The sequence below is a fragment of the Bubalus kerabau genome, chromosome 21, assembly GCF_029407905.1.
Source record: "Bubalus kerabau isolate K-KA32 ecotype Philippines breed swamp buffalo chromosome 21, PCC_UOA_SB_1v2, whole genome shotgun sequence".
Lineage (NCBI taxonomy): Eukaryota > Metazoa > Chordata > Mammalia > Artiodactyla > Bovidae > Bubalus > Bubalus kerabau.
In genome coordinates this window covers 43742697-43756482 of record NC_073644.1, presented here as the reverse complement: position 1 = coordinate 43756482, position 13786 = coordinate 43742697, and the positions used below count along the sequence as shown (strand labels likewise).

At 40.8% G+C, this 13786-nt stretch overlaps 1 protein-coding gene across 7 annotated transcripts in view; it reads right to left on the bottom strand.

Moving 5' to 3' along the window:
- Positions 1-13786, bottom strand: part of PTPRM (protein tyrosine phosphatase receptor type M) — a 661836-nt gene that overhangs the window by 381379 nt on the left and 266671 nt on the right. For all 7 annotated transcript variants that reach the window (XM_055559596.1, XM_055559598.1, XM_055559597.1 and 4 more), the window contains exon 5: positions 5301-5416. In XM_055559596.1, the coding sequence (XP_055415571.1) occupies positions 5301-5416 (116 nt within the window). The remainder of the gene's footprint in view (positions 1-5300; positions 5417-13786) is intronic.

Genomic DNA, 13786 nt, shown 5'->3' with positions numbered 1-13786 from the left:
AATGTCCAAGTGACAGAATTTACTCATTTATAAATAAGCAAATACATTTATACATACAATTGACTTTCACTAACAAAACAGAACTATCTACAATACATATAATAATTGGACAGATGAGTGTGTTAAAGTTCCCTATCTCTTCTGAGCTTGTTTTTTCATTAATAATCGCAGAATTTAATTTGAAGATTGTTCCAAATTCAGGCTTTACATAATTCTGTAATGCTAAAAAGTGAGTCATTTAAAACTGATGGAGAGAAAAGGATGATTTTCCAGGTTTCCTTCACCAGCTGCCATTCACCCAATGCGCAGTCCTGGGCTTGATCAAACTTCCATCCATCTACCTTTGAAAAGGCATCTCAAGGATTCCCTGGTGACTCAGTGGTAAAAAATCTGCCTGCCAATGAAGGAAACATGGGTTCGATCCCTGGTCCGGGAAGATCCCACATTCCGCACAACTAAGGCTGTACACCAGAACTACTGAGTCTGTGCTCTAGAGCCCATTTTCCACAAGAGAAGCCACTGCAATGAGAAGCCTGTGCGTAGCAACAAAAGAGTAGCCCCCACTCTCTACAACTAGAGAAAAGCCTGAGCAGAAACAAAGACCCAGCACAGCCAAAAATAAATTGATTAATTTTTTAAAAATTAAAAGAAAAAAATAAAAGGCCTTTCCACCACCTCCTTGTTTTCTGGCATTTGTCCTGGAAGCTGGATCACCTTCATTTCCCACCCACATCTGAGTCTGATGTGGTAGCTGAGTTCTGTAGATCGAAAGGTTTGCATCCTCCTCCATATTCATATGATGAGGTCTACTCCCTACTGTGACCGTAATGGAGACGGGGCTTTTGGAAGCCAACTAGGTTGAGATGTACTTCCTTGGTGGCTCAGATGGTAAAGAATCTGTCTGCAATGTGGGAGCCCCAGGTTTGATCCCTGGGTGGAGAAGATTCCTCTGGAGAAGGGAACGGCACCCCACTCCAGTAGTCTTGCCTGGAGAATCCCATGGGCAGAGAGAGGAGTCTGGTAGGCTATGGTCTATAGAGTCACAAAGAGTCAGACACGATTGAACAACTAACACTCAATGTTCAGATGGGGCTGAGATGAGGTTGTGCGTGTGGAGCCTGAAGGGTGGGATGAAGGCCCTTACAAGGGAAGGAAGAGCCCAGAGTATGCACGTGACTATGCAGCAAGAAGTTGTTGGTCTGCAGACCCAGGAGCTGGTCCTCTCCAAGAACATGCATGCTGGTCCCGGATCTTAAGACTGCCAGCCCCCAAAACTGTGAGAGATAAATGTCTGTTGGTTAAGCCTCCCAGTCTACAGTATTTTTGTTACAGTGCTTTGGTGATTCACTGAAAAGCTGAAAGATGTATTATAAATACTAATTCCCAAGATAAGCTTATGGAGATAAATAAAATTTTAAATATTTCAGAAAGAACAACAGTAATTCTAATATAATTACATGTGGCTCAAAGGGTCAATGACTGTATGAACATATATAACTCAGAAATTGATACCATCAGCAAATTATATTTAAGTATAAAAAAGAACATCTAAAATTCTATTTTCTCAGTATCTTATATATAAACATACTCTAGGATATTTCAAACTGTAGGCTCCACAAGTGATCAGAAAGTTGATAACAAGAAATGCATGCTCTTGTTTTGGTTACTTGAATGGCTTTCCAAATCTGTTTCATTTGAGTGTCTCCCACGGTTATAGCCCAGGTTCATGCAAAGATCACCACATTTGATAGTACACAGCGAGGATACTCAGCAGATTCAATGCACATCAGTTTTTTTTTACCACATAAAAATACTTTGATAGATGCTGTCTTCCTCCTGAACACTGTCTGGAAGGTGTGTTAAGTATTTTGCAGTGGTAATAAAGGAGGCTCATGAGCTGTGTTTCAATTTGTTGTTCTGTATTCTAGAAAGACCAGCTCCATGCTGGCAATAACCTGCCTGGCCCACGGATGAGATGGAGAAGACGGAAGCAGATGGGGTCCATCTGTTAACCATAAACACTTCTTCATTAGTGTCATCCTCAGATTTATGTGTGTTATGTTTTTGAGAAAGACTCTGACATTGATTATATTTAATCTATATTTTTAAGCAATCAAACCACTGGCCATTTTTCATAGATGTGGATCAAGATGTACACGTTGTACAGATGGACTTTTTTTTTGTCAAGATGCCTCCTGGATGTAAATCATGTGATGTCAGTTACATCTAAATCCCTCTAACAGAGTGGTAAGTGCACACAGATTATTCACCTAGCTCTGGATATAAGAAGCCTGCACAGTGGAGTAGAATTAATCTGCAGTAGAAGTGAAGAAACAGGACTATTTCCAGGTATGCCATCTACCTTCGTGACTCTCAACAACCCTGCACCTCAAACTCATAAAAAAGTACAGAGCCAAGGGATGCAACATGAAACTCTGAAAAATGCATTATGGTAGAATTCAAAAGATGTAATGCAAATTACTGTGTAATGTAAGTATAAATGATCACACTTCACAATGATGTTGTTTTTGTTCAGTTGCTAAGTCATGTCCAACTTTCTGAGACTCCATGGACTGCAGCATGCCAGACTCCTCTGTCCTTCACTATCTCCCAGAGCCTGTTCAAACTCATGTTCATTGAGCTGGTGATGCCATCCAATCATCTCATCCTTTGTTGCCCTCTTCTCCTCCTGCCTTCAATCTTTCCCAGCATCAGGGTCTTTTCCAAAGAATTGGCTCTTCACATTAGGTGGCCAAAGTATCGGAGATTCACCTTCAGCATCAGTACTTCCAATGAATATTCAGAGTTGATTTCCTTTAGGATTCGCTGGTTTAATCTCCCTGTTGTCCAGGGAATTCTCAAATAAAGGATGTTCCCCAAATAAAGGATGTCCTATTCATTTCTAAATCTTGACTTACTACTGGGAAGATTCAAGTGACAGAAAAATTTAAAACAATCTTTCATTCAATTTTCTGCCTGAATCTTAGAATTACTTTGAGGAGCCAAGTGAATTGAGATGCAGAAAAGCATTTTTTTTTTAAGTGTTATAACATTAGAGGAAGAAGGAAGAAAAGCCCATATTCATACCTCCAAGGCCAGAGGGATTTCGTCTAGTTTTCCAGGGCTGCTTCTCCCCACGACTTGTGTAGAACGGCCTGAAGCAAAGACTCAGGGCCCAGGCAAGAGAGCAGGAGGACTCTGTGAAACCACCCCCCACCCCCGGCCACAAACCCTTATGCTGCTGGAACTATCTCATACAAATCCAGGTTAATAGAAGCCATCCTTGCAAGCAAAAGACACTTGTCTTATTTCATCCGCTATTAATAAAATAAACATCTCCCCACAAAATGCCTATCCAAAGAGAGGAAATAAATTATTGAACACTAAAACTATTCGAACAACACAAAGACTCACAAGCCAAATAACAGGCTGAGTCCAGGACAATCTCATTGTCACTAAGAATTTCAAAGTCATTCTATTCTGTCTTTGTCATCAACTCCTTCTTGACACAACCCTTCTCGAAAGCTGCAGGGCAACATGCAGTCATGGATGTTAGAGGACCCCCAAAGCATTTAAGGTGTCTCTTCCAGAATTTGTTCCCATTTGTCATTGTCCTGCTGACAAATCCTGGGATAGCACAGTTGGCTGTTTTTCATTTCCCCCAGAAATGGAGGAGGAAAAAAAATGACCATTGACGGTCAGTTGTGATGATTCAAAGAATACAGGATTTAAAAATTATAGCATGTGTGCATGCTCAGTCACGTCTGACTTTTTGTGACCCCATGGACTGCAGCCCGCCAGGCTTCTCTGTTCATGGCATTCTCCAGGCAAGAATACTGGAGTGGATTGCCATTTCCTTCTCCAAGGGATCTTCCTAACCCAGGGATCAAACCTGCGTCTCCTGCATTGGCAGGTGGTTCTTTCCCACTCTCATCACCTGGGAAACCTTTACATTTTATAGGGCATCAGGCAAATGTGACACATGACAATTGTTGCTATGCTGCAGAAGGAGACACAGGATAGGTGGAGAGTGATGTGTACCGAGAAGTCGGCAGGCGTGGAACAGAAGCCCAAGTGGAGTGGAACAGATGCACAGAAGGGTCAGAATATAATGCAGGTCCATAGCAAGCTAAAATAAACAGCCAAACCAAACCAAAACCCACTATAGGATCCCTAAGGAAAGAGGGGCGAAATCAACACGAGTCAAGGTGGGGAATGAGCAGCCTGTGGACTGATGCACAGCAAGAAGCAACAAGAACGAAACTGGAGAATGCTATGGGGGAAACCAAACCTAGAGTCTAAATAAGTGGATGGCAAGCTGGTGAGAGGGGACAGGTCACTTAATGCCATTTGGTCAGAATTCCTGAGACCCTTGATCTGTCCATAAAACTACTGGCTGTGCGAAATACAGATGGTAGAGTTTCCAAGACAATAAAACAAGACACATAAGTGATGATGACACTAAAAAAGGTCTACTTATTTTTTTCTTTAAAAAATTTTTTATTTATTTTTAAATTGAAGGATAACTGCTTTACAGAATTTTGTTGGTTTCTGTCAAACATCATCATCAACAACAATAAAATGTCTACTTAAATGCTCAAAGGGCTTCCCAGGTGGCTCAGTGGTAAAGAATTTGCCTGCCAATGCAGAAGACCCAGGTTCAATTGCTGGGTTGGGAAGATCCCCTGGAGAAGGAAATGGCAACCCACTCCACTCCAGTATTCTTGCTGGGAAATCCCATGGACAGAGGAGCCTGGTGGGCTACAGTCCATGGGGTTGCAAAAAGTCAGACAAGACTTAGTGACTAAACAAAACAGAACAAAAACAAATAAAAATGGTCAAAAGTAAAAGATGTGTTACTAATTTCTAGGTTTAGGCCTATGGCTAGGGAGCTGAAAAGTAACAAAAAAGCCTATAAGTTTGTGTGTGACATGCCCATGTGATTCTTTGGGTTTTTATCAAGAGGATGAACAGGGAGAGGGTACTATATTTTGGACTCCAACATCTTGCTCTAAAAGCAACTCAGTAACCAGATCGTCCAAACAAGATGGCTAAGTAGAAGCAAGGGCGAAACCACAAATTCACAGCAAGGTTTATGAAGAATAACATTGAACTTGTCTCAAACTCTTTGTTACCTGGCTACACACTGTGGAAGCAAGAGAAGAACTGGGGAGACTGCTCAGAGTATCCTCTTCCTCCCTGCTGGTGTCCTGACACTAACCGGATCTCTGGGGCCCTCCCCAGGCACAGGCTCTCTGCCCGCTGGACTCACTCTGAACCATGAATGTGAGTTACTGTACCTGTAGCCAGAGCCTGTCTCCAGCCACGGTCCTGCCGATGGCGCTGCACTGGAAGGTGGCAAACTGGCCCGCGTTGACCTCCACGTTCTGAATCCGCAGGAAGTGGGGCGTTCTGGCTGCAGGAGGACAAAGAAGGAAAGACGTTAAAAGTGGAGGTCTGAACCCGTTTGTGTCTCTTCAAATCTGCCTGCAATTTCGGGCCTCTCCCTTTTGTTTACCTTTGAAGAAAAGAACGCCTTTGCTTCTAAGAGCTTTAAAGATTTCATTACGCCTGTAAAAGAGGTTCTGGAAAGATCTGCTGTGTTCTCTAACAGCCAGGCATTCTGGGATAGAACCAGACGGAAAGAAGATATTTTATGGTCCCTGCTGTGCAAATTATCATAGCTCAGCAGTCTTCTTGTAATAACAGATCTGTATTAATAAAGATTACACTGAGGCCTAATTGATGTTTTGAACAAAAACATATTAGATATTTATACTAGGAACATGAAAAGAACAGTAAGAAGTTAAATGATGTTGTCAAGGAAACTTTTTAAGCCAAGTACGGAGCTGTGAGTAATATATATTTTAATACAAGTAATTGGTATGCAGCACTCCTCGTGTAATATTTCCCAGCGACCAAAATATTCTCCCCATAGACAGACTCTGCGAAATTACACTGGAACTGCCACAGGACGGCGGGTTTTGCTGATTCTTATTTCCAATTCAAGGAGAAAGAATGATTCCAACTGCTAAATAGCATTAAGTTTCAGAACATGCATTGTCCATAGGGGACACCTGTTTAAACAAAGCATTGTTCTATTTGATCTGAGAAGCACAGATCCATTTCAGTAGCACACTGAAGACATCCATCGAGGAACTGGAGGGATGGGTTGGGAATTAAATTTTATAACTTCTCCTTTAGGGAAACACTCTCTTACCAGTACAAGGATAGAGTGAAAGAGTAGCAAGAGGTGGGGCAGGGGGAGGTTAGGGAGTTGAAGAGAAGAAAACAGGATGGTGATGTTTTCTGGGAGAAATAGAGAACTCTGAACAACAGCTAGAAGGCATTGTTTATGCCTTGCTAGCCAACGTGTCTCTGGATCACACCTTTCAAAGAATGGTCCACCACTCCTGGGCACCCAAAGATGACATATAGCACTAACATTAGCCTGTGAAAAACATAATTAGGGGGCTTCTCTTAGCAGTCCAGTAGATAAGACCTCACCTTCCAATGCAGGGGTTGGGGGTTCAATCCTTGTTTGGGGAGCTAAAATCCCACAAGCCTCTCTGCCAAAAAACCAGAACATAAAAACAACAGAAGCACTATTGTAACAAATTCAATAAAGACTTAAAAAAGCACAATTAGGAGTGAAAATGAATTTATATCCAAGAACAAAGAAAACTGTAGTTTGATACCAATAACACAGAGGAAACCCCCGTTACTCATTTGAAGACCAGCAATAACTGCAACAATGCGTTCATGATGCCTGGCATGCAAAATGTCCTCAGTAATTTCTAAAACAGCAGTATAACTGTGGGTCATTGTCTCTAATACTATTATATTCACTTAGAAGCCTATAAACTATTTCTCATTAACTTAATCAAATTCCCCTTAGTTAAGAACAGCACAAGTCTATGGTTTTTAAAGATCTGTGCAAAAAGTCCTTGCATCAATTTTCTTTTTGTAACTCTTTGTTCCCAAGAAGCTGAAAAGAACCATTGTTTTCAAAAAGTGGCAAAAGGTAACAGCTTTTGGAGCATTTCATGGGGCAGAAACTTTTCCATTGATGACTCACATGTGTTCTCTGAAGAAGGTTTCTTTCCATTATTTTACTTGTGGGTACTTAGCCAATGAGAGCCAGACATGGAGTGGAAACTTGGGTCTGGCCAGTTCCAAAGCTCAGATGCTGCCCACCAGGCAACACTGCTTTGTGACTAGCTGAAAGCCTTTCCCAGGCTCTGCATCCCACCAGGTATGGCTCCTGGTCTGACTGTTGGAATTCAAGCTCCTTTCAAGGCCCCTCTCCAGTGCTGTTCTTTCCTTAAAGCTTGCATGGATTCCCTCAGCTTGCTGTCAGACCTCTGCACCATCACTTGTCCTCTGTCAGGACATCTCACTGGTGTTACCCTCTCCTGTCCATCTCCTGTCCTCCCACCTCTTCCTCTGGCTGCAAGTCACTCCTACACACTGGCTTCCTAACACAAAATGTTGGGTGTGTAGCCATCTTTCATGACCACTTGGGCAGTGTCACCCCACCTGGTTAAACCCAGGGTCCCTCCAGGGTCTGTGCTGAAAGGTTGCTAATTATTTTGAGTATCACCCTGGATATATCCCCACATAGTTAAGCTACTAAAAATTTAAAAAATTTTACCCTCTTGGGATAAACCATAATGCAAGAGAACATTAAAAAAGAACATACGTATGTGTGTAAGCGAGTCACCCTGCTGTGCAGCAGATTGGCATGACATTGTAAATCACTATATTTCTATTTAAAAAGACATAAAGGTACTGATAGGACTTCCCTGGTGGCTCAGACAGTAAAGCGTCTGCCTACAATGTGGGAGACCAGGGTTCGATCCCTGGGTTGGGAAGATCCTCTGGAGAAGGAAATGGCAACCCACTCCAGTACTCTTGGCTGGAAAATCCAATGGACAGAACAGTGTGGTAGGCTACAGTCCATGGGGTTGCAAAGAGTCGGACACGACTGAGCGACTTCACTTTCACTATTAAAGGTACTGATAATATATATTCTTATTTGCAATGTATAAGACAGCCCACACCACGGACAGTGCTAAAAATATGTTTACTACCTTGCAAGAAAAGACTCACCATTATTAAATTTGCCTTTCTTTGATTACTGATGAAAAAAGTCTCCCTTAAAAATCCACTGCAAAATGTCCACGTGCTGCTCATGCTTGTCTTAGACCTTGGCTTCCTACCCTGTACCCAACTTGCGATCCTTCTCCTTTTCTCCCTCCTCACCCTCCAAGGCTGCCAGCATTCTCAAAACCCCTCTTTTTCCTTATGCTCTATGACTGAGCTCCCTTAGCTTCTCTCACCCAGAAAGGCTCATCCAGGTGTCGTGGGGCTGCAGAGCTCTGCACCCTCCTCTCCCCTAGGGAGGCAGGAATGCAAGGAAGGTCTTTCTTCCCAGAGTGACCTCTCCCCCGAGATCTGCAGCCTTTCAAAGGCTCCCGCACTTTCTAATTGGCACACAGGGAAAGCTAAAAAACATTTAGTTTGCAGCATCAAGAATAAGTTTCCCACAGACTAAAATAATTTACAGAAAATGAATTTCAATCTTGAAATTTTAAGTTCATTCTTAATCAGGCATGTCAGGATCATTATTTTTGAAGAGCAAGGTGGGCCACATATATTATTTTCCCTTTTTCTAATGTTACTGAACTGTTTCTGTTTCTGAACTGCTGAAAAATAGCATACTTTATTTGTATCCAAATCCAAACTGCCTCCTGAAATGATTTACCTAGATCATCTTCAAATGACTTACCTAGATCATCTTCATTTACATACCCCTCCTACCAAGATGAACTAAAATATTAAAAGATGTCCAATGTATTTAAAATCAATTCCATTCTTTTTCCTAAGATTTTTGATTTAAATAATTTTTTACCTTTAGAAAACACTTTCAATAATAAACATTAAAATTAAAGAAATAACATTTTTAAATTTAAATTAAAAACCTGAATTTAGAATTTTCTAACTACTTTGTTTCTTAATCATATATAAATTTACCTTTAAGAAGCAGCTTTGGAAATAGGTATGCTTTTCTGCACTATCTATCATGCGATTCTTTTTGAGCCCATGGACTGTAGCCCGCCAGGCTCTTCTGTTCATGGGGTTTTTCAGGTGAAAATACTGGTGTGTGTTGCCATTTCCTTCTCCAAGGGATCTTCCCAACCCAGGGATGGAACCCACATCTCCTGTGCCTCCTGCATTGCGTGCAAATTCTTTTACCTGCTGAGCAATCAGGGAAGCCTGCACAGTTTATGATTTTTAAATGGAAAGCATTTAGTAACCTGTGGCGGAGACACCTGTCTGCAGACCTAAGCTTGGGCCTTCTGAGAGAGCCTGGTAAATACCCACTTTGATCCACCAAGGCTCACAGTGACTCCAGGAATGTTGCTACAGATTGCTTATTTATACTAAGTAAGGAGGCAGATGAAAACCATATCATGAGAACAGATACAAATGGGGGGGTGATCATCAGAAGGAGAGAAATGAAGATGAAACAAAAAATCCTACTGGAACAACAATAACAGAAGCTTCCGGTACCTGGTACTTACGTTATTTATGGGTGGCTCTGAGGTCTAGTGGGAGTTCCTGGTTCTGCATTAAATTATTAGAGCAGGCCTTGGCCATTAAATAAATTACATCCTTTAACTTAGTCTATTGGTATTTACCTTTTAGTCTATTGGTATTTACCTATTTACCTTTTTGTGACTATTGTGCACTTTTGAAAAAAATTTAACAAGATATTGTGAGCATTTTCCTTGTTAAATATTTACCTAAAACTATTAGAAAAAGTTGTAGTTCACAATCAGGGATCGTGTCACCCCCAGAGAACATCTGATGATATCTGGGACATTTTTGTTTGTCACAACAGGGGTAGGGGAGGTGGCGGGGCAGATGCTGCTGGAACCCAGTGTGCAGAGGTCAGCGATGGTGTTAACATTCTACAATGCATAAGACGGCCTCCACAGAAAGGAATTATCCATCCTAATGTCAATAATGTCAAGGTCGTGAAATCCTTACATATATACGGGCTTCCAAGGTGGCACAATGGCAAAAAAAAAAAAAAATCCACCTGCAATGTACGAGACACAAGAGACCTGGATTCGATCCCTGGGTCGGGAAGATTCCCTGGAGGAGAACATGGCTACTCACTCCAGTATTCTTGCCTGGGAAATTCCATGGACAGAGGAGCCTGGCAGGCTCCATGGGGTCAAAAGAGTACACACACACACATACACATACACAGACGTATATATCATATGAACATAAAAAAGTTAACTGGAACATTCCTTTACTTTGGACTTCTGAGTTTCTTAAACATAATGCCAAGACACAAGAGTTCATAATTAAATCCTCATGTAGACTTTTTGTTTTTTCCTTAGGGTGAATTTTTAGAAATCGAATTACTAAGACAAAAAGAAGCATTTTTATTTATTATTTTTTTTAAATTTTATTTTATTTTTAAACTTTACATAATTGTATTAATTTTGCCAAAGAAGCATTTTTAAAAGACTTTAGACACAAATTGCTGAATTGCTTTCCTTCAAGTGTATAACAAACTGCATTTCTACCAGCAGGGTATGCTAAGTATTAATTTCTGTAGTTTTTCTGAAGAAGCTGATTAAATATATGTGCTCTGCTTCATCAGCTTACCTAACAATAATAAATAACAGGAATGTCAGAACTGTCACTGGTTCTGCCGTAGGTCTGTCCATGCACAGTAAAGCTGCCCTGCGAGGCTGCTTTTCTAAGGGCCCTGTTTCTAGCAGTGGCTACTGAACCAAAGAGAAATACATAGAAAAGCTGCTTTATCAATACAGTTTTCTAATTGTATTAGGAGTTCTTTTAGGTTATAACTTACAATTTTAATTTTCTGGCCAAAGATATGACTGTGTGATATTATTTCTTTATCTTCATCCTTATTAAGACATGCTTCTCAGAATGGGGCTTATCTTTTCTCCTTTAGAAAGGATCTGATGTTCAATATGGCTTTCTCAAAAGACTCCAGGGCTTATTATTTGCACAATAAGGTTAACGTCTAAGGAATTGATACCTTTGTTCAAATTGTATTTGGGTGGGGGAGGGGGGGCATGGGCGCCTCTGGAACAATGGCTCAGTGGTAAAGAATCCACCTGCCAATGCAGAAGTAGGAGACACGAGTTCAATCCCTGGGTCTGGAAGATCTCTTGGGGGAGGAAATGGCAACTCGCTCCAGTATTCTTGCCTGAAAACTCCTATGGTCAGAGGAGTCTGGCGGTTACAGTCCATGGGGTCAACAAAGAGTAGGACACGACTGAGCAACTGATCAAACACACACTGCTTTGGAATGGATTGGCTGTCTTTGGTTGGGGCAACAGTGTCTCTTGGTTGAGATGAAGACTTCCAGGAAAAAAAAAAATCATCTGGCTAAAATAATAAAGCCATACCTCAAAATGGAAACCAGATGAAGACAGAGAAACCTACTAAGCATAAACCTTTTTATAAGCAAGTGATCATTTTCAATTAAGAGAATTAATTGACATGAACAGAAGATAGTAACTCATCCACCAGGGTAAATAAGACAAAGGGACTGTGGAATCCTTTGTTCCAGATCAGTTTCCTCCAAGATCAGGAAGGTTAAGATTTCTATTAAAGGCATTTGTAAGGTTTTTCAATAAACATTAAAGGTATAGATAATCTTTCCAGAGGTTTAAGACGCCTGGATTCTCCCTGCCTAGTGCTGTAAACCCTACAAATATTTTTGGTTGGAAATCAATTGAAGGCTAATACTATTTTAAGGTTGGAATTTCAGCATATGGGCTTCCCTTGTGGCGTAGACAGTAAAGAATCTGTCTGCAAAGCAGGAGAGCCAGGTTTGATCCCTGGGTTGGGAAGATCCCCTGGAGAAGGGCATGACTACCCACTCCAGTATTCTCGCCTGGAGAATTCCATGGACAGAGGAGCCTGACAAGGGTCCTTGGGATGGCAAAGAGTCAGACAGGACTGAGTGACTAACACTTTAACTTCACTCTCAGCGTATATATGTTCAAGCTCAGGCTCTCACTGCCTTTGAATAGATGCAAAAGTTCCTAAACCCAAGCCTTAGTGGATTTTTTATTCAATTTGCAAAACTGGGATTTTTTTAAAAGTACGTATTTCATAGAGTTGGGATAAAGAACAAAGAAGATGCTGCCAGGAGAAGACGTTCTGTGTGCCTGGTACTTAGCCTCAAAAATGTTCATTATTATTTAAAATAACTGATCTATCACTGGAAACTGGAAAAGATCCCAAGAAAAAGAGGTCTATAGCCAGAAAAGTTTCAGTTCCACGCTGAGCTGCGTGCTCTGAACCTTGCCAAACCACCTTAATTGGAACGCAGGTAGAGCACCAGTAGAGTGGAAAATTCCAATCTAGCCCATACTCAAAAAGAAAAATTCTCTTTTTCTCTCTAAATTTATAGGCCCATTTGTCTCCTGGGTACCCTTTCAAAATGCTATGCCAGTTTTCCTCTAAAATCTGCAGGAGTTCTAAAAACTAAATATCTTCCATGAATATTAAAAGGTTTTTGAGTAGAACTCTTCTATTTTTTTTTTCATTTCTGCCATATTCTGTTGCTTCTTACTAAGAAAACAACTTTTAAAAGAATAGAGGTTTTCAGGTATTAACTGATCTCACATCAGCCTTTGATTCCAAAGCCAGGAGTTATCACTGACCAGGATGCAAACCTTTCTGTAGATGTCTCATATCATTGATTCTTCAAAGCCTGCTACCCAATGCTAACAACAAAATCAGAGAATGGTAATTTGCAAGATCAAAGTGCAAACTGAAATGGACAACGGGCAGACTGTGTCCTGACCCCTTTGTCTTTTCATTTACATTTTAATGTAATGGCAAGGGCTGAGATGGGCTGGGGCCATGCCTGCCTGCCAGAATGCAGAGTCAACACTTCTATTTGTGCAGCACACCATCGCAAACAAAAGAGCCAACTTCTGCTAAAGAGAACACCCAGGACTATCTGAACACAATCTGTTTTGCAAACTTTTTTTTTTAACTTTTAAAACAGACACTGCTAAATTGTCCCATCTAAGAAACCAATCAGTATTTCTACTTAGAGTTACAATCTGCAGTTAATTCATTCTAGTGGGCCAATCAGAATTCAGGCATAATAATAGCAGCTAACATTTACTGAGGTCTTAGAAATGTGCTAAGCACTGTTCTAAGTTCATTATGTACATTAACTCATTTAATCCTTACATTTACCCTTTGAGGAAAGCATTATTATTATTATTATCCCCACTACATGAGCAAGGTAATAGGGTCACAAAGGCCAAGTAACTCTTGTGAACAGAAAGCTCTTAACAAACATGTTTCAAGACAAAGCAACTTTTGTTTTGCTTGTAAGGTAAGAACAGATCTTTTTGTAAGACAATTTTATTTATTTGGCCGTGCCAAGTCTTAGTTGTGGCATGGGGGAATTAGTTCCCTGGCCAGGAATCAAACCCAGGTCCCCCGCATTGGAGTCTTACCCACTGAACCAATAGGGCAGTTGGTTCAGTGAGTCTTACCCACTGAACCAACAGGGCAGTCCTGTAAGAATGGATCTTAATGGAATAATTTGTCAAGTGGAAAAACAGACTCAACATTCTTATCACAGAAAAATAAGTGAGCCACTATGTAAAGATAACTTTTATTAGTCACTGTATATTGAAGAAAAATGATAGTCCATTGGAGAAAAACCCAAGTAACTTCCTACCTTTAAAATGAAACAACA